The sequence below is a fragment of the Miniopterus schreibersii genome, assembly GCF_964146895.1.
Source record: "Miniopterus schreibersii genome assembly, chromosome: 8".
Taxonomy (NCBI): domain Eukaryota; kingdom Metazoa; phylum Chordata; class Mammalia; order Chiroptera; family Miniopteridae; genus Miniopterus; species Miniopterus schreibersii.
This window is the reverse complement of record NC_138109.1, coordinates 70,764,290-70,785,835: the sequence shown is the minus strand read 5'-3', so window position 1 is coordinate 70,785,835 and position 21,546 is coordinate 70,764,290. Positions and strand designations below refer to the sequence as shown.

The window sequence follows — 21,546 nt, the reverse complement described above, 5'->3', positions numbered from 1 at the left end:
AAAGGCTGCTTTCTCTCTGCGGGGCTGAGAAGCGAGGATCCTTTAGGGTGACCACCTGCTTCCTTCTCTTCAAACCAGCACCCGCAGCGCCAATATCCGCGGCTCACCCTCGGCGCGGAGCCCACGGCTGAGCCCACGTAGGCGGTGCACGAGATAACATCAAAGCCCCGGGCAGGGGCCCAACGGGGGGGGAGGGGGGAAAGGGGGAAGGGGGGAGGGGGAGGGGGCGAGCGCGGCCGAGGGAACCAAGCGCCTCCCCCTAGCATTTCCTCTCACGCCCACTTCCAACCTAGGAGGCTTTTGGTTTCTGCTTTTGTTGTTTTTAAAATTAAAAGTTAAACCCAGGAAGCTTTGGATCAGACTTTTGCGTTGCAGTTCGGGTAAGTTTCCTCTCGGTTCTTTTGTCTGGCGTCTGGCTTGGGAAGCGCTTGGGCGTCCGGCGGAGTTGGCAGGCTGTGCCAGGAAGGTTTTTTTTTTTTTTCCGCCGGGTCGCCCCGAGGAGGAGGGGATTCGGCTGGTGGACAGGAAAGCCCAGCGCGCGGAGGGCGGAGGGCGGAGGGCGGAGGGGAGGGACGGGCGGCGGCGTGACCCCGCGGCCGCCGGGGAGGAACCTCCGGGATCTCCGCGTGGCTGCGGCGCTGCCGGGCCGCGCGCGGGGCGGAGGGCCGGGGCCGCGGGGCCGCGCCAGGGGGGAGCCCGATCGCTGCCGGGCCGGGCGCCCGCGTGGGAACCCTGGCTGGGGACGCGCGGGCAGCGGTGTGGCGCGGAGCCCGGTGGACAAAGCCTTGGGGCGGGCTTCAGTCTTCCCAAAATTGCTCAGCTAGGAAAGTGTGCGTAGAACTTCTCAGGGACACTGCCCTCCCTTGAACCCCAGTCCCGAGGGGGAGCTCCAGAAGAGTTCACAGGGCCAGTAGAGATGCGACCGGAGCGAAATGGGCCTCTAGGCACCTCCCCTTTTTTTGCAGAGTACGAGGATCTCCCCCATTAGTTCCAGAATTTTTGACTGTTCAAACTGCTATTAACCACTCACGTGGATCTTCACAAATTTTTTTCTCCACATTCCGTTTATAAGATACAACTTGAGAAGCTGTATTTAAATTTGCGACCAATTAAGCCTAGGCTACTTTATAGTTTATCTGGGTTTCCTTGCTTTCTGATAACTAGGAAGTTAGAACTGGAGGCAGAATTAGGAAAAGAAACTGTATTTAGGGTATTAATTCACAAATAGAAAATAGCAAGTTGTTCCGTATTGTATACATTTAAAAGAACAATTTAATATTGATTTATTGCTCAGAAGAGTTAAATTGTGAGTTTAAGAAAAAAGTTGTTTAACAAATGGAAATGACAAAATTGCATGTTTAATTTGTTAGAAAGTTCACAGCAATGCCAAATCCCTTATAAACACTGCATTTACAAAGTGTATTTCTGCTTTGCTCAGCAACTATTGGGTTAAAATTATATCCATTCAGTTAGCATTTTTGACTTAACAAGTGCCACAAAGTAGAATTAATAATTATGGAGCTACCTTAATCTTTACCCGACAGATTAGGTATACTTTCACATGTAAATGAATGTTTATTTTTTATTTAAATACCCCATTGGGAAGTTATGTTCCAAGCTGTTTGTGACTGCGATCCATTAGATTTCATTTTATGAGAGATGATTATATCCCATTGAAAATAAAAAAAATTGCATTATTTCACTGCAAAGTTAGGAGCATAGTTAGTTTTTAACAGGCATATCCCCCTTTTATATGGCATTATTTGGGGGTACAAGCTCGCCATTATTGAGTATTCCATTTTTAATGATTCCCATTCGCGTAAGTTAAGCTTTTCTTAGTGCAAAGGAGCTAGAGGTAGGATTTCCTCAGGGGAATTTCAGGGGTGAACCCTAGCAGGTAAACCTAGGTGTCTTTATGGAAGCCCCAGGGGACATAATTCAAGTTTGCACAGATGGCCGGCGTAGTGGGTGTACGGTCGTTTAGCATTTTTATTCCTTAAAAGGGGAAAGCAGTTTGGTTTAACCTGAGAAATCTTTCAGCATCAAAATTTTTCCTTAATTCCTCCCAAGTTCGACGTGGCTTCTAAGCCAACCTCTTTTGCCTGCTTTTCAGGTGCACATGTAGAATTTCTGAGCTCCAAGCTTCTTACTTTTGGTCTATCTCCCCAAAACCTTCGTTCCTTACCCTGGTCCAGCCCCTCCTGATTTCTTTTCCATAAATTTCCACTCCTTGCTTTCTCTATTGCTTTCTAGCAGCCGGGGTCAAACTCTGGTTTATGGTAATTACTCCCTTCCCCCGTTTCTCTTCTCCCCGACGTCCTTGGAGCAGGTCGATTGCCCAGGCCCGCGCCCCGCTTCCTCAACCTGAAGTACCCCCCCTTTCCTGCCCCAGGCGGGCAGGCAGGGGTTAACCGCGCTCGCCGCTCGGGCTCTGGGAACCACCAGCGGGCTCTGGAGCGGCCTCTGGAATAACCTGGGCTTTCCTCAATCTTTTAATAGAACATCGGCCACCAAAAAGTAGTTTCAGTTCAGGGTTAATAAATATGTCCCCTTCCACCCTCCAAACCAACAACCCCGTTCCCCCCTCCCCGTTGTTTTTTTTAAAAGCTGTTTTTCAAAGTTAATGAGTTTCAAGTTTCACAATGACTTTCCTCTTCCCTCAACGCGTTGCTGAGGAAACCCCCTTGGGGTGCCCCCCTTTCCCTTCCCCACCCCCATCAGACCCTGGCGGGGGGCGGGGCTGGGAGACCCCATGACGTCACCGGCCCGGCCCACATCCTGCTTCAGAAAGTAAAGAGAAGGTAAAGAGAAACTACCGCCCCGCCGGTCCCCGCCCCTCTTCTCGAACCAACCGGCCCCAACTGCGGGACCTGGCGTGGCCTCCCCGGGGCCGCGTGACCGGCCAGGCCCGCCCCTCAGCCCCCGCCGGGCGCCAGTCCCACAGCCAGCGCCACCCCGGGCTCCCGCCCCTCGAGTCCCTAACCCGGCCCCTCCCCCGTCGGGTCGCGCCGCAGCCTCTCTCCGCCCCCGTCCTCGTCCCCGCGGCGGCCCGGCGGGGCGGAGCCGCGGGCGGGCCACTGGGTGAGACGCGGTCTCGGGCCCGCCCCGCCGGGGAGACCCGGGGTTCCGGGCTCCCACCCTGCCCCTGTTCCTGGGCTGGGCCGGCGGCCACGCCTGTCCAGCTGGGCCTCCGCGCCCGGGTGACCCCCGCCCTTCCCTCGCCGGGCTCCCGCCTCAGTCCGCACCAGGGGACGGCCCCTCCCCCGCCCGCGTGTCGCAGCCCGCGGCCTCCCCGCTCCCGCCCCCGGGGATCCCCTGCCGCCCCGCCCACCCACGGGAAAGCCTCGGACCTTCGCCCTCCCTCCCCCGCGCCGCCCGGCCCGCGCTCCTCCCGTCGCCCCTAAAGACGCTAAACGCGCCCTACTCTGTCCAGGGGAGAGGTAAAGCCGCGCCCGCCCTGCTCGCCCCTGGTCCCACGGCCCCGGCGGGCCGCCCGCCCCGTCTCGCCTCGCCCCGCCGCGGTGCGCGCCCCGGGCCTCGCCGCCGGCCCCCGGGACTCCTTTCCCCGGCGGCGGTCATGCCGCGGCCGGGGGCGTCGGCGAGCGCGGCAGCCTCCCCGGCTCGGCGCCTGCGGCCCCCGCCCGCGCGCTCCGCGCTCCCCCCCCGCCCCCCGGCCGGCTCCCCTGTTTAATATTTCAGCGCTGGGTGGTGTGAGTGCCAGTCGCCGGCCTCTAGTGTGGCTGCTGTTGGGGCGGCGGCGGCGAGGAGGGGGGCCGGGGCCGGGGGCCGGGAGCCGCCGCAGGAGGAGGTTATGTTTGTGTTTGGGGTTGTCAAGTGAAGCAGGGATCCCTGGCGCCGCCGCCGCTGCCGCGCGGGGGTCGCGGAGATTCCGAGCTCCGGCCGCCGCCATCAGCAGCGCAGCTGAGGGCCGGCTGCAGCGGCAGCGGCTCCGCCAGGCGTCCTGGCAGCAGGTTCGGCGCGGGTCCGCGGCGGGGACGCTGCGGCGGGGAGGGCGGCGGGGTGGGCAGGACCACGTCCCCCTCCGCGGGCGGGGGGCGTGCGGGCGCGCGGGTGTGTGTGCGTGTGTGTGCAACCGCCGACCTTGCAGAGGGGATGGCTGCGTGCGGGAGACGCTTGCACTTCTGGGCGCCCTGGCCGCGCGCGAGCGGCCCGAGCCGCGGTCCTGCGAGCTGAGCAGGTACGGAGGGACCCGGGCTCCCCGCCCGCGTTCCAGCCGCGGACGCATTTTGCAAGCGGGTGGGGGGCGAGGGAGACCAGGCCTCGGCTCCCCCACCTCGCGGCTTTGTGGCTTTCTTTCCCTTTCGTTCTTTGCTCCGAGTGCCTGTTTACTCGCAGCCACCTGGGTAGTTCCTTTCCGGGTTGGGAGTGCGCGCCCGCCGCAGTTGGGAAGGGGGCGGGGGTCTGGGCGCGGGCCGGCTCCGGCTCCCTCCGGGTCGCGCTGGGGAAGGAGTTGCTGCTGGAGGGGAGGGGGCGCTGGCGGAGCCGGCGGCGAGGAGGAGTCTCCGGCTGCGCGCTCGCCTCCTCGTCCTGCTCTCCTCACCCACTCCGGGCTCCTTCCTGAGCTGGCACTTTCATGCTCCCCCCTCCTCCTGGCATGCGAAGTGCTTTGTTCAGTGCAGCGTTGCAGAGGGGTTTTCCCAGGCTCCGCCCTCCACATTCATTCATGTTTTTTCTCCTTGTAACTGTCTTTACGCTTTTCGATCATGTCATGTTTTTGCTCCATGTGGTATTTATTTCTTTCCTGTAAAGGAATGATTTGTCACTGGCCCTGGTCGCTACAGTGCTGCCGTAGTCTTTGAAAATACTCACTCCTCCCCTCCCACAAGGATTTAAACGGGGGATGGACAGCTAGGGACGGTGGATAGGCCGTGAATGGGGTAGCTTAAAGCTGTTACGATTGGGAATTTGCATAATTTACATTTTATGCTCCTGATCTTATAGGAATCACGTGACTGTAACAGTCGGAGTTCACGATTTAAAAACTTACAAATATTGTGACCATTTAAAAGCTTTAAGTTTATTATTACTTTTTAAAAGCTTTAAATTTTACAGGGAACGTATTTAAGCGTACAATTTATTTGGCCCTAATGTCTAAATTTTCTGTTGAATCAGAAGCTTCATGCATCAGATGGTGGATGTCATTAATGCAGGGATATATTTTATAGATCATTTAGCACAGTGCTAGATGAAGTACATACATAGTATTTGACCATCATATTTCATATTCTTCCCCATGCATTTAAAAAAACTGCACATATTTTTGGCAGTGCCCACATTTAGCCATATCAGGGATAAGATACTGAAGTTAATTGTAGCCTTCCATTTGTTCTTAGTTGCAATGAAATTATAAATTTCTCTAACCATATCTTGGGATATTATTGATATTCTTTCCCATATAGGCTTTCTTAAGGAGAATTAATATTTGAATATTTTTGTGTGTTGGGCAGCGGCACATTGTTTAGTCCTTACATCCTATGAGGTGGATACTGTTCCCTCGTTTTGCAGTTGGGAAATGTGATCTTTGGAGAGGTTAAGTACCTTGAATGAGGCTACACAGTAAGGGGTAAAGCTTGGCTTTGAACCTAGTCTGGTTGGACATCAAAATATATAGTCATGACTTGTGTTACACAGCCTCTTTAATAAAACCCTTTTTCCACTGAGGAAATAGGCATCCAGAGTAAACGAGTCACATGGTGCCACTTTCCTTAGTTGCTGACCATGGACACATTAGTTAACCTCTTCCCGGCTTAATTTTCTTATCTATAAAATGTTTAAATGATAGCTACCTTACCAGTTACTAGGTAATGTATAGAAAGTATATGGGCACACAGTAGGTAGTCATTAAGTATTCTCTTGTTTCTTCTGTAGTACAGGTTATAACAAGTTTTAAACAAAAGTACTCCTATTCCATTTTTTGTCTTTGCTTAGTGATGAAAAATTTTGTGTTTAACATCATGATAGTGGGCTTCACTTATCAGCCATATTGCAGGAAGTTAAAACTAAAATTTTAGCTCAGTGATCCTTGTGGAAGAGGAGGCCAGGTAGCTGATTTGGGGCAAGAGATGATTAGGTTTTAGATTATTACTGTCTTGGCATATTGTATTTCATGTCATTGTTTTTAAAATGTCTAAGCCAGGACAGACTAGGTTATACTGTAATAAATAACTCTCAAACCTCAGTGACTTAAAACAACAGCAGTCTCTCTCTTATGCTACATGATCATGTTGAGTAAGTGGGAGTTCAGCTCTGTGATGTCAGACTCACTGTCTAGAATAGCGGCTGTCCCATGGCAGAGGGAAAGGAGCTCGGGAGGATCTTGCTTCTATGACTAAACTCTCCAGCCTGGAAGCAATGCATGTCTCTTCCACTCACAGGTCATTAGCCAGAGCTGGTCACACATTTTAGCTAAACACAGGGAGACAGTGCAGTGCTACCATGAGACTAGAAGGGAGAACTGGAATAAGGGGGAGCAGCCACAACAGCAACCACATATATTAACTGAATTAACTCAGTGAAACAAGGTGACTGAGACATGGTTCCTGTCCCTAAAGAGTTTATGAATGTGCGGACATGTACTGTACATAGCGTATCCCTTTTATAGCCTGATGCTATACTTTAGTTTTACCTGCTAATGTTACTTTAAACCACAATTCTGTGGATTTTTTCACTCTTCTTTGATAAAGGTACAGTGGGTTGTTTTTCCTGTTTACTTGATGAGAAAGCCCAGATGTTGGCAAAATGATGTGTCCTGTGTTTAATTAAAAGTTAGTAAATAATCTTTTGCAGCAGTCCCCAGCTTGGTTACCTTTTGTTGAGTTTAGATTAGTGTTGTGTGTTGTATTAAGCCATTACTTTTGAAGTGTCTTTTTCCTTTGATGGTGATAAAATGTGGTTTTTCTTTTTTTTCTTCTTTTTTAGCACATGGATTAATTGATGGACATTAAGTTTATGGAGCTACATTTTTGTGACCTGCTCTTCCTACAGTTTCTAAGAAGAGAAAGGGGCCCCTGAATCAAAGAAGATGCCTCGAACTAAGCAGATTCATCCCAGAAACTTAAGAGGTAAGACTTTGCATTAAAGAGAAGTCAGGTTGATAGTAAATCTCACAATAAAGTATCTATTTGGCGACAGGAATGGCAGCGTATCAGGTGTTGACCTTGCTTCATGGTGAGCTCCAGGAGTGCTGGCTCCATTTTTCGTGTTCACTTCCACTTGCCCTGCACAATTCTTGTCTCTTAGGAGCTGCTTAATAAATATTTGTTGAATGAATTAATTGAATTTAACAAAATTACAGTGTCTTCCCAACTATTAGATATTGATATTAAAGTCTGAGATTTACTCTCTCTTCATAGGAACCATATTTGGATTGAGGAATTTGAAACGAATGGTTGGATATTCATTGCCAACTGGATCACCATGGATTTTTTTTACCCCTCCCCCATACTACTTTTGAGATTTATTTTTGTACTACTTTACATGTTAGAATAATAAGAAGTGAAGACAGCTGTAGTTGACACTAATTCAGACCATTATTTGCAGAATCCAGAGTTAAACTGACCTATTTTTCCCCAGGAAACAATTGGTCAAAAATATGTATATAATATATATTTTGTATACAGATGCAAAAATGAGTATTTCCCTTAACTGTGAAGAGATATTTTAGTATTAGAAAACTTAGCTTATTTTAAAAAAGGTTTTGTATTGTTCAGATGTGTTTTATCAACTTGGAATAGCAATTATCTCTTATATTTAACTTTAGTAGATAAGAGTGTAGCAGTGTTGAGCAATGAACTGTTAATGCAAATAATTCCAAACTGAGTAAAGTATCTTATGAAATATTTACTATTACAGAAAAAAATTCTTAAGCACACATGCAAGGTAAAAAATGACTTAAAATCAAACAAACAGATGAATTGAAAATGTTCCTTGGTGAAATAAATTTGGCCAGTCACCATAAGGTGATAATCAAAAATGTGGTCAATTTTGTGGCCTGCTTGAATCTGGAAACAGTGCTGTGTCCTATGTGAAAGAGTACTAGAACTCTCTGCTGGCATAGGTGCTGCCTCCACTCAAGTTCATATTGATGATTATAGTACCAGTCTTTAATGAGGTGGGCAGTTATACAGAGAACATTAAGTGTTGTGTGTTGAAGTCTGATTTTTCAGAGCCATATAGAAAAATGTTGAAAATGGACCATGTATTTGCCTGTCTCCCTCACTAGAATATGAGCTCCAGAAAGTAGACTTTCTCTCATTTATGACTGTAGGTGGAGCCTCCACACCCACAGGTGCCAGCAGAAATTGTCACTTGGAGGCCTGGGGCCAACTTTCGTTACTTATCTGCCCAGAGAGGGCTCCCTGTTCCAATATACGCAAAGGCAACAGGGGCCAGTGGGTGCTCTGGCCAGCACAGTTCCTGGCAGTTAAAAGGAGCCCAGATATTTGTTGAAGGAATGAATACATGATTGATCTGGAAGTATTATTCATTAAGTCATGAGTATTAAATGTCTTTTGTATTTAAAATACATACAGTTGACCCGTGAACAACCTGTATTTGAATAGTGTGGGTCCACTTTTTTGCGGGAGGATTTTTTTACAATAAATATAGTAAATTATTTTCTCTTCCATATGATTTTCTTAACATTTTCTTTTCTGTAGCTTATTTTACTGTAAGAATAAAATACAAGTATGTAGTGCATATAACATACGAAATGTGTAATTGGCTGTTATATTATTGGTAAGGCTTCAGTCAACAATAGGCTATTAGTGGCTAAGTTTTTGAGGAGTCAAAAGTTATTTGTGGTTTTTTGACTGGGTGGGGTGGTCAGTGCCCCTACCTCCTGCTTTGTTCAAGGGTCAACTGTACTTTATAATTTAGATAGCATAACTAGCCTGAGAAATGCATATTTTTAGACCATAAACTCTTTTCCTTTCTGTATCAAATAAATGTACAACTCAACAGATATTTGTGGAACACCTTCATGTGCCACTGTGTTAGGTGACAGGGATAAAACTAGTCAGACTAGTCAGACATGGACCCTGAAAGGAGTATGGGATTGAGGAGGGGAGATAGGTAACCATGTAACTGCTACCACAGGGACCAAAGAACAGAGAGCTATGGCACAGAGCTAGGGGATCATATTTTGTCCTGGTTGTGGGGGGCCAGTTTGGAATGGGGCAGGATCGTGATTTAGGGAAGGGAAAGTATCATGTGAACCGGGCTCTTAAGGCTGAGAAATTATCCGAGAAGCTGACAAGGCAGGGTGAGTGCATTTCATCCTGGGGTAGAAGCTGTGATGTGATTTGGGAAGTCCAAGCTACTCTAAGTTACTCTCCATCACTACGGCATAGGAAGTTTTATTCATGGGGGAGGGAAGAGGAGAGAGGTAAGAGACTGGAGTGGGAGGACTAGGAGGACTCAGATCGTGAAGGTCCATCAGATTTGAGTTTAAATGTAGTATGTGCAGTTAAAAGTTTTAATAGTAAACTTGCTTGTTTTCTGAAATTATAATGTTTTTAAAGTTTTCTAAGAGAACTTGAAATAAATTGGATTCCAGCCCATTAACAAGAGGTTAGAAAATTACTTGCCTAAGACAGTTACGAACTCTCAGCCCACTGTATGTTGCGGGGAGGGATGAAAAGGGCAGAAGAGAATGGGAAAGAGGGAAAGACTCAGAGAAGAAGTGAATTGTTCTTTGGCAGAGACAACTCCCACACAGAGTAAGAAAACAGAGTAGAAATGGAAACGGGGAAGAGAGACTTTCCAGAACGAAGATCTGCCAAGAAGAGATCAGAGCAGACTAATACAAGACAACCTACTAGAGCCATGTTGGTGAGACCTGCAGCCTCACCGGGCCCAGGGGAGGGTCACCTTGACTGGGGTTTGGGAGGACCTCATGGAAGGGGTGGTATCTGAGCCAGGTAGTTAGCTCATTGGGCAGAGAAAAATGATGGAAAGCTGTGTCTGTTGGAAAAACTGAGTAAACAAAGGCACAAAAGCAAGAAAGTGCTAAGGTGTGACACTTCAAAAAAAATTTCCACTTTCCTTCTAAAAATATATTTGAGGCCTCTCTCCCTAGGCACAATTTGGTGGTTATGCAAGGGAAACATTAGCTACTAACTTGAATTTTTTAGCATTTATTTTGTATCTCACTGACAGTTGGAATATCCTGTTTGTTTTGCTTTACTGGTGACCCACTGCTTTGGCTTACAGAAGACTTAGCTCATCAAGTGAGCCATGAAATGGGGAGAGAGGAAACCAGAAGACAGAGGGGAGTTGGTCACAGCCAGCTTGCTGGGATGAGTGCATTGTTCCTGCTGCTTACGCTGTCTCTCGGGGTTTTCATTAAACACATAGCCTCTTTTTAGGCTTCCTTGGAAAATAGTCTGTGGAGTATTTGTCTTGTGTTTGGCAATTAGGTCAATAATAGAAGATTTATACTTTTAAAAATATCTCCGGTTATAATTTATTATGCTCCAATGGTCGTTTTAATTCTTAAAATATAATTTTTGTTTGGTTTATTCTCGGTTCTGCAGCTGGGCTTGGTGTAGTCCTGTAGATATGCAAAACCACAGATCAACATAATGGAACCCTCTGGAATATGGTTTTTACTTCGGGGAGAATATGTATGCACATGTGTGCATTCACACATTATGCAAGTAAAAAGTACAGTGTAGGGATCTGTCATGGAGTTGTAGAGAGAATTTGCATGGATTTAAACTTTGGCACGCCCAAGCTCTGCTCCCATAAGGCGATGGAGTTTATAGTGGAAAAGTATGAGAAGAACTGGGTTGTTAAGGGCAGGACATGAATTTGGGGCATAAGTGAGGTAGAGTTCGACTCGACGGGCGATCTGTTCAGTTTGTAGGAGTGCGGTTTGTTAATTCTAGTCTTGTCACCTTCGGCCATATAAACTAGATAGAACCTTTGTGTTTGGTGTCTTTCTGCATGATGCAGGTGGGTAGAGTTTAACACTGACATCTTTTGTGAGACTGAATAAGAATTTCAGAAGAGCACGAGACAAGCACGTGGTGTTCAGAAGAAAGACTTTGTGTGCTGTCCTGGGTCTCCAGGAGACTGTGGCAAACTGCAGGGCCGGAGAGTGCCTGGGTGTGGTTGTGATGAACTTGACAGCATGGCAGTGCCCTCTTCCCTAGCAGTCATTCCTTACTGATCACTCGTCCCCACCGCCTTGCAAGACTTTGCTTGCACTCTTGATTAACGTGCATTCTTGGGTAACATAGGATGGAGGAGCTGGGGTTCCATGTCAGTCCCCTCAAATAAAGGGCTATTTTTGTGCTGTCAGTCATCATCGTGAATATGTTTTAAAGCTTTGGAAAAAAAGAATATGGTGTTACCTATTTTAGTTGAATTTGGACCTAGAGTTTCAAAGACTCATCTACTTTAAGATTGGAAATCAGTGTGGAAAACATTAAGTATTAACCTTTTGAAAAACATATTTTGAGAATTTGGTGTAGTTTTTCATTTTTATTGGTTGAGTGCATTTAGCTCTGAACACACTGCTAAAAATAAAAAAAGCTTATTTTTTCTCACTGAGAGCCAGCTTTATTACAATACGAGAAGTAGCACTTAGGAGGGTGATCAGAGCATAGCCAAGATCCACCCATGGGATCTGTGGATGCCCATCACCTTATAAGATGAAGTCCAAAGTCCTGAATTTGGCTGGGACAGACTTTCCACAGTTTGGCCTTTATGTTCTCCAGTCTATTTGATGAGAAGTCATTACCATTCCAGGAGCTCAGCATGCAAATCCAGCATTGCTGTGCTTGCTCTTCTTTCTGGAAAGTCTCTGTTCCCCCTTTCCATTTCCATTGTTTTCTTACTCTGTGTGGGAGTTGTCTTTGCCAAAGAAGACTTCATGTCTCCTCTGAGTTTTTCCCCCCTTTCCCATTCTCTTCTCCCCTTTTCATCCCTCCCCCCAACATACAGTGGGCCTCCATTGCTTGTGTCTACAGGTGCCTTACTCCTTGTGATATTGCATCATAATTTTTTTCCTACAGGTCTATCATCTTATCTGGGTATAAGTTATATATCTCAAGAGACTGTTTTTGTCACCTATCTGTGCTCAACAAAACAATATTTATGTTAGCTCTTTAGCAAACTGGAGGGTTAAAGACCTCTCTCTTCATGACATTTGTTTTCATTTGGAACCTTGAGTAGCAAATGCTTGCAATAATTGGTAGCCTATGATTGAGAAACCTGTTACAGTGCAAAATTTTAATTGCCTGAACAGATAAACTAAGTACAGTAAGTCCTCATTCAACATCCTCAGTAGGTTCTGCAACTTCAAGCAAAACTGCATGTAGTGAAACTGATTTAACCATAGGCTAATTGATATAAACAAGACTTAAGATCCTGGAGCATCTCATCAATGTTGTAATAAACCCTGGCCGGTGTGGTTCAGTTGGTTGGAATGTTGTCCTATGCTCCAAAGGGTCGAGAGTTCAGTTCCAGGTGAGGGCACATACCTGGGTTTCAGGTTTGACCCCCATTCGGGGCACATATGGGAGGGAGCCCATCCATGTTTCTCTCTCTGCCTCTCCCTTCCCCTCTCTGTAAAATCAATAAAAAACATACCCTCAGGTGAGGATTAAAAAAAAAGTTGTAATGAAATAACTTTGAACACAAAGTTATTCAGGAATATGCTGTAGTTATTATTAACTTTGTCTTGGATTCCTAGACTTTATCTCTTCAGTACTTTAATTAATATAATGGTAAAGTGTTTGGCTTCAGGCTATCAGGGTCTAGCTGTGTGGCCTTAGGTAAGCTGAATTGTTGGCTTCCTGGTTTCCTTGTCTGTAAACTAAAGAAAATGGGTGAAGATTAGATGACATGGCAAGTGTAAGTGTTTGACACAAAGCCTGACACACGGTAAACACTCCGTACAGAGAGTTGTCACTTTCTATAAAAAATTGGTTAATGTCAAACTCTTGGGTTGCATATGCTTTGCAGACAGAGACTGAGAGGAATCCCTATATAAAAGTTGTGTCTGCATTTTGATGCTGCATAAAGTACTCAGCGTTGACTACTGATGTTTCTCTCTCTTGTCCTGACTACTCAAGGATTGGGATTTGGAAGAGAGAGGTCAGTGCAGAAAATAATTTGGGAAGGAAAATTCTTAACCACTGTGCTGCCTTCTCAATTTGTCCGCCTGACCTCATTCAGATCTTGCCTCATTTTTTGACAACATTGAATGAGGTTAAACATAATATTCTGTTTGCATCTGGTTCTCAGGGAAGGTGATTATGAGATCTTTTTTGTTATCATTGAACTGTTTTAACAAATGTCCAAATCTCAGTCATGTGGGGTTGAAATGAGTGCCCTAGTCATCAGTTATTTAGTTCTGAGATGGTCCCTTCTCTCCATCCCGTGCCCCCCTCCTGTGTGAAGACCAGAGAAACCCAACCACATTTTCAGAACTAATCAGATTGTTACGAATAATATAATTAATATGAATATTTTCATTTGCTATCAATGTGTGGATTCACTCCAGTGATTGTTTTATAAAACCATGTGTGATGAACGAAATCTTACGTTTTCTTGTTATGTGGGACTTTTTGTTGAGTTTATGAGCGGAAGAGGTTTAATGTCGATGATTTTCAGGTAGAATTCCAGCTGTTAGTGCATTGTTTTTCACATCTGAATGTTAGGCCAGCAGTTTAATGCTGACAGCCTTGAGATTTGAGATGTTAGAAATCTTGTAGAGAGAAGAACCCCACAGCTTATTATACAAAAATGGTTATGACTATAGCTAGAAAGGAAATAAGCAATAACTTAAAAAATTGTTTTGATGATGTAGGTGAAAAGCGATTTGAAGTTATTAGAAACTATCATGTAAATAGCTGATATTATTCAGTTTCACTGGGATAAAAATAGAAAAAAATTAATATAGCAAGCCTCCCATTTTTTTTCCAGATAATTATTTTTCAGCTCATGTTGAGAGCTTATTTGATGCTCTGTGAATGCTTATTAACCAAATGCCTCTTTCTTTTTAAAAGCAAATATAAAATGTAATAATACAATTAATCAGAGCAATGATTTTATTTTAGAACATTTGCACAAAATATGTTCTGATGAGATATAATTTTATCGCACCATAGAGTAAAAAAACAACGTGCATAAAATCTCCTGTCATATACACCATATTTAGAATGCAATGTAATTTGAACAAGTCTGGGTTAAAGTTGTGTTATCTGACATACATTTTATGAATAAATTAAGTGCCTTATTTTTTTATTCACATATTTAATCTTTTAAAACATTTTAACAGTATTCTTTTGCATATTAATAATATGCCAGTTACAAGATGATGCCCAGATATTCATATAAAGCACTTGAGCCCAGCTGGGCGTGGCTCAGCAGTTGAGCGTCGACCTAGGATACAGGAGGTCGAGGTTCGATTCCCACTCAGGGCACATGCCCGGGTTGTGGGCTCGATCCCCAGTTGGGGGCCTGCAGGAGGCAGCCAATCAATGACTTTCTCATCATTGATGTTTCTATCTCTTTCTCCCTCTCTCTAAAATCAATAAAGATATATTTTAAAAAAGGGAAAAAAAATAAAGCACTCGATGTTTGTAATATGGTTAGCCATGATTCATCTTCACAGAAACTTATCATCAGATAGGCTCCTTTCCTGTCAATACTCCAGTCAGTCTTTCAGAAGGAAGGCCTTGACCATTAGGCTTATGGCTTACATACGCTTACTGTGGTGCAGCATTGCATTCGTTTTGACTGTTTTTCAACTTTAAAATGAAAAGTTTTCAGAAAGTTCCTAGAAAATTTCTATGATGAATTTTGTTCTAGAAAATATTCTAAGGCTATGTTGCCATGCAAATATATTTAAAAACTGTAGTGATAAAATAGTTGGCTTCAGTGTAATTAGAATAGCAGTCACTAAGTGTGAAACTGCTTTATTGATGCACAGCTTGATTTTTATGATATTCAGGTGCCTTTATGCACATAATATTTCTGGGTACCTATATGATTAGAGTGTGAATTTACTCAAATATACTTGTTTTGCATTTTGAAGTGTGCTTATATGTGCTTAGTTTCCAACTCTTTCAGATTGGCCAGAGAAGAAAAAGATGAGATCATCATATAACTGCTTAATAGTTATAGTATCCAAATAGAAAGAGATTAAACATCAAATTGGGGCAGTGTTTGATAGTTTAAATAAAAATGAACTGAACTGACACGCAGGCAGTTGAACGCTGCCGGCGTACCAGGAGGTTTTCTTACCGTGCTGGTTTCTTACAATACCTGCCCAAGAGAACTGCCCTGGTCTTACAGTGGGGAGGACAGACCTTGCAGGTCAGTTTGTTCATCTGCCTCATTTCACAGATGAGAAAGTTCCCAGAGATGTTTAGGTGAATTGACTTTGAGCAGCTTATTTGTATCTTGTTTGAGATGGTATTTGTGGAGTGGTCTTTAGAATTTTTTAAAAAAAGTCTTACTGCTTTCCATAGTTATGGTTTATTGTAGGCTGATGGCAAGAGGAAGGTTGTGTTATATTATTTTTATGGTGATGAAAAGAGCTGTACTATTCACAGGTGTGTGTCCTAGGCAGTGTTCAAAGTGCTTTTTATATATTTGCTCATTTAACCCTAAAAACCGTGTGAGATAGGATCTATCATTGACCCAGTTTTATAGACATGGGAATGAGGCACGCGGAGGTTGCTACTTGCCCAGAGTCCCACAGCTAGGCGTCTACACTGCCTTTGCGTTATTATCAAGCTTATACTTGCTAATGTTGCTAGTAGAAAGAGCTTTCCTGATTCCTAAGAGCCTGGAAATGCTCTCCATCCCAGTTAACGAAATAAAGCTTGTCAAGCATAGCACATATGAGCCAAGGTTACTAAGGGTGTCAGAAATTTGAAGCACTCTCCCCCCCCCCATGTCTTTAATTGTTGGAAATCCATTTCAGAGTTGTGTATGTGTACATTACTCAAAGTTGAATTTGCTCTTGCAGACAATCGAGGGAATTTCCAAGCTATTCAAGAAAGAAAAAATATTTGTTCTGTCATGTTTGCTTACAGGTTTGTTTAGTAATATGTACTTGAAAGAAGAGACGTCTTGTTTGAAATGGAGAATGGCAGTATTTAAATGGGAGCCTCAGCATAACAGTTGAAACTTTCGACATAAAGACTTAGAAACTATTTCTGGGAAAACTAATATGAGTGCATTAAAATTCTAAATAAAGTACAGAAGAAAACATTTTATAATTTTCCTCATCCAGTAAGGACAGAATATAGAAAAAGTGCACTATTTTAGATGTATGTGGACTCTTCCAGATTTCAGATGTAGATAAAGGGCAAATGAAGAACCACTTTTAAGGGATCAAAGTTAGATTTTATTGGTCTTCCATTTTAATTTACGAACAGTGAACACGCTAGTATACTATGCTTAGAAACAAAACCTCATACATGCCTCCTAAGAGTTTTTAATATGTTTCCAAACACATGAAAAAGACGTAAGGGCAATATAAAGCAACAAATACATAATTTCATATTAATATGGAACATGCAGGATGGTATTCTCAAAGGGAAAATGGAGCAAAAAAAATCTGGGTGGGATAAAAGTAATCAGAAAATACGTGGAGATATTAATGTTTTCTCGGTGAAAACCTGCTTGAGGCAGAGTTTTGAGATGGGTTTTTAAAGAAAGAAAGGATAAATTGGCAGAGAAAGTAAGTTGTTCTGAGACTTTGGCAGAAGAAAGAATGGGAGGAAATCACACAGAAGTGGTGGTTGGTCAAGTTTGCTTGATTCGAGTGGATTTCTCAATGACTTTGAAACTTTAAGGAAGAAGAGGAAAGGAAACCTTATATTTGATATGTGTAGGTTTTATTTATGACAATTACAAAATTACCAAGTTGAATTCTTTTACACTAAGTTGAGTATTTACAGAAGATTATCAGGGACTAGGGACTATTTTATAATACTTTGAAATTAAAAAACAACCTCTCCACGGAGGATTTTTAAAGCAGTGAAACTACTCTGTATGGTACTACAATGCGGGGTAGATGTCATTATATATTTGTCCAAACCCATAGAATGTATGACACTGACTGAACCTTGATGTAAATATGGACTCTGGATGATAATGACATTTTGATGTATGTTTATCAGCTGTAACAAATGTACCACTCTGGTGGGAGATGTTGATAGTGGGGGAGGCCAGACATGTGTCTTGGAGAGGGGTATGTGAGAAATTTCTGTACTTTCCTCTTAATTGTGTTGTAAACCTAAAACTGCCCCCCCCCAAAGTATATTTAAAAAAACAGAACAGTAACACCTCCATGTTGAGTCAGTGTGCTTTGTTGATATTCAGGAAATAGGATGGTAGGTTGAAAGAATGAGGCAGTCTCTCAGTCTTTTTTTATTTCAGAAAATCATCTTCCTGCGTAAGAACAAAGCAGCAAGAGAGTACTGTCTGACCCTGAGCAAATAACTTGAATTTAATTTCTTGTTGGGAATAAGGCATGGGAGGGGCAGGGGTTGGGGGTGAGTTATATTGATCTGTAATTTCCTTTTTAGCTTTAAATAGCTATTATTCTAGGGCAAGGTCAGCAAACTACAGTCTACTGGTTGAATCTGATCTACCACCTGTTTTTGTGAAAACAGTTTTATTGGAATGCAGCCACACCCGTTCATTTACATGTGGTCTGAGACTGCTGTGGAGGCAGAGTTGAGTGGTTGCAAGTGGCTGGCAAAGCCTAGAATATTTACTTTTCTAACTCTTTACTGACTGTCTAGGAAATAGAGGAGAATTGGGTTACATATTTAGAAATGCCTTTATGTTTGGGAATAAGTAAGACTGTTTCATCTTTCTATAGAGGACACTGTAGGAATGGATTATAGTGGAACCTAGAGCTCTACTGTGTGCCAGGCATGACAAGGATATTTACATTTGTTTGGAAAGAAGTCCCTTTGCCTGTGGTTCTAAGGTGAAGGGAGAGCCTTAGAGGTTGAATTGGTCTCACCAGAAAAAGTCCCTTGTCCTTGATGTTCTGATGCCAGGTTGTGGGTCCTCACCCAAAGGCCTGGGTTGTCAGGGAGCTTGCTGTTGCATCAGATAGAGTACTTACCTTTTTATAATTGTATCATCTCCTTTAGTCACCTCTGTATTTAACTCTCAGTGGCATTGTAAGCAGTGATTTACAATGTTGTACACCAATCTTGTGGAGGATTTTTCTTCAGAAAAATGGAGCTGTCTTTGAGAGGAGAGCCTTCTGAAACGTGCTCCCTAAGAGGCAGTGCTGCCACTGCGAGTAGTGTGCTGAGAACAGGCATTGAGAAAGGGACCAATAGGTCATCTGAGTGACAGCTGCTGCTACACATTAGGCATTACAGCTAGTACTTAGGTTTTTGAGAACATGATTACATTTCTGGTATGTCTGAATTCTCAATATTCCCTACAATGCTTTCTTTAATCTCCAAGTAATTCTTTATTGCTTATGGTTTTGGCTTAGTGCGATGAAAGTGAGTAGAAAAAAAATGGTATTTTTATGTTCTGGTTTTGTTTTACTTTATTTTCCTTAAGTTAAGTACTCTATGTTAAGGATAGGCTTGTTTATGATAACTGAGTCTTTTCAGAAATACTTTTGAAAGCAATGTTAAGTCTGTTGTATAGACACACTGGAACATTAGCCTCTTTAGTTTGATACCTGCCAGTGTTAGCATGGCTCAGAAATGGTATGAGAATCGGTAACTGTTAACGTGCTTCCTTTCTCAGTGAAAGGAAGAACCCATCCTGGTTATGAAGTGGGGTGAAAACAAAGGGCCACTCTGGCCACGTCTCTCAGAACCTCTGTAGGCCCTCCTGTAATGTGTTGGGCATGTTGTGGAGTTAACACCTCTGCCCTTGTCTTCCAGGAAATTTATAGTTGCAGACATAAAAGACCATAATGGCTTACACGTGAAAAGTCTAGACAGTTGTGCAAACATTTGATGAGAAAACACAGAAGTAATATTCAGTTAATGTATATAAGCAGATGTGGGACTGCATGGCAGAGGGGTTAAATGCATTATTTGGCCTTCTATATGTTGACATTTAAGTTGATGTGTTATGTTTTGATGGAATTAATGTCATGTAAGTGATGCGTTAACATGCTTGTAGCATCCACATGAGCATCTTGGATGAGCTGGAGTTTGCATTAAGTTTGTATTTGGTGATATGCCTTTTCATGAAGGAGTGGAATGCCTTTTCTCAGTCTTCAGATAGTAGTTTATTGCTTGAGTCAAACCACTGCACAATATTTTTTTTCTTACAGCTTTGTTAAAACATAATTTACATGCAATAAAATTCACCTATTATTACAAGTTCATAATAGCCATTCTACAGGTGTGAGGTGGTATCTCATTGTAGTTTTGATTTGCATTTCCATAATAGCTAATGAAGTTGAGCATCTTTTCATATACCTGTTGGCCATTCATATGCTTTCTTTGGAGAAGTGTCTATTCAGGTTCTCTCCCCGTTTTTTAATTGGATTGTTTGTTTGGTGTTGAGTTGTATTAGTTCTTTATATATTTTGGATATTGACCCCTTGTCGGAAAGATTGCCTTTCTGTTTTGTTGTCAGGTTTTTTGTGTGTTTTTTGCTGTGCAGAAGCTTTTTAGTTTGATGCAGTCCCATTCATTTATTTTTGCCTTTGCTTCCCTTGCCTTTGGGTCATGTTCATAAACTGTTCTCTACTATTTCTTTTTTATTTACCGTATACTTTTGTTCTTCTGTATGTCACTGTCTTCTTTTGTGTTAATTTTTATTATTGTACAGTTTTGATTTCTGTGTTGCTTTTATTGTTTTTAACTATACTTTTGAGTAATTTTCTTAGTGATTGTTCTAGAGATTATAATATGCACCTTAGTATATTATTATCTACTAGCTGAATAATACTTAGCGGAACTCTGGTAAAATCTACCAACTTTGTCCCGGTTTGTCTTTTTTTCCCCCTCTTTCCTTTATGCTGTTATGGTCATATATGTTTGATCCCTTTATGTTATAAACTTAGCTCTACAATGTTAAATTATGACTTTATACAGTCTTATTTTTTAAAAAGAGTTTAAGAGAAGAAACAAAAAAATATTAATTGAGCCTTACAACTAACCTACATATTTACCATTTCTCGTACTCTTCTTGTCCTTGTGGATTTGAGTTTCCTTCTGTGTCACTTCCATTTAACCTGAAGGACTTCATGCAGCGTTCCTTGTAAGGCACATCTTCTAGCCACAAATTCTCTTTTTAAAAATTCATGGAATGTCTTTTTCCTCTTTCCGTTTTGAAGAGTAGTTTCTGGTTATAGAATTCCTAGTTGGTAATCCCCCCTTCAGCACTCTGGACGTTCCACTGCCTCTGACATTCATTGTTTCCGGGAGAAGCCAGCTGTTTGTCATGTTTTTCTCTGTGTGTGATGAAATTTTTGTTGTTGTTTTCTGCTTTCAAGTTTTTCTCTCTGTCTTGGAGCAGTTCGAATACTATGTATTTAGGTGTGGATTGCTTTGTATTTATCTTTTTTTGAGTTTTGTTGAACTTTTTGGATAGGAAGATGAGTTGTTTTCCTTCCTATCAGTTTGGGGAAGTTTTAGGCGATTATTTTTGAAGTATTTTGGCCACTTTTTCCTCTTCTCCCATCACACATGTGTTGATGAGCTCAATGTTGTTTCTCAGCCCTCTGAGCTCTGTCTGTTTTCCTTTGATTTTTTTTCTCTCTGCTCCTTGGATTGAGCTGTCATCAACTGTACTGATTTTTTCTTGTGCTAGCTGAGATTTGCTGTTGAAGCCCTCTAGTAAATTTTTTCATGTCATTTATTGTATTTTTTAACTCCAGAATTTCCATTTGGTTCTCTTTCTAAATAATTTCTCTCTCTTTATCAAGATTCTTTATTTGTTGAGTTATCATTGTCATACTTTATTTTTATGCTTTGCACATGGTTTCCTTTTCTTTAAATTTACATATTCATAGAATAGCTACTTTGAAGTCTTTACCTGTTAAATCTAACATTTGTAGACACTCGAGACAGATTGTATTAACTGCTTCCCTGAGTATAGGTCATACTTTCTTTTTTCTCTTCATGTCTCCAAGGTTTTTGCTGATATTTTAGATTTCAGATAATGGAACTTAGCAGTTCTGGATTCTGATTCTTGTTCTTCTTGAGCTATTATTTTCGTTCTTGTTTTGTTTAATAACTTGCCTGGAATAAATCTGTGAGGGCTGTCTCTCCCGTATTGTGTCGCTGCTGATGGCTCTACTCAGGTTTGCTTTGTGTTTATTTGTTTCCTGTTGCTTTTAGGCCTAGCTTTTTAGGGGCCACTCGTGAGGAAGCGTAGTTTTGTGTTCCTCCAACGATTGATCAGAGAGAGGTTAACCTCAAGTTAGTAAAGCTTTCATTCTCTGCTAATGGATCTGTGTGTGGGTCTAGGGAGCACATTCAAATGTCAGGCACTTTTCATGTCTGCTGTGGCTTTTACTTTCAGCTGGACCCCCTCACATCTTCTTTGTGTATGTAG

At 42.9% G+C, this 21,546-nt stretch overlaps 1 protein-coding gene across 6 annotated transcripts in view; it reads left to right on the top strand.

Annotated features, from left to right (window-relative positions):
• The first annotated feature begins 279 nt into the window (after positions 1-279).
• Positions 280-21,546, top strand: part of HIVEP1 (HIVEP zinc finger 1) — a 131,773-nt gene continuing 110,506 nt past the window's right edge. For 2 of the 6 annotated variants that reach the window (XM_081144762.1, XM_081144757.1), the window contains exons 1-2: positions 280-380; positions 6,940-7,082. In XM_081144762.1, coding sequence (XP_081000888.1) covers positions 7,043-7,082 — 40 coding nt within the window. In that variant the 5' untranslated portion in view covers positions 280-380; positions 6,940-7,042. Of the gene's footprint in view, positions 381-3,050; positions 3,082-3,350; positions 3,441-3,828; positions 3,972-4,109; positions 4,199-6,939; positions 7,083-21,546 lie in introns of those variants that run through there. The other 4 variants (XM_081144761.1, XM_081144758.1, XM_081144760.1 and 1 more) reach the window with 4 other exon arrangements.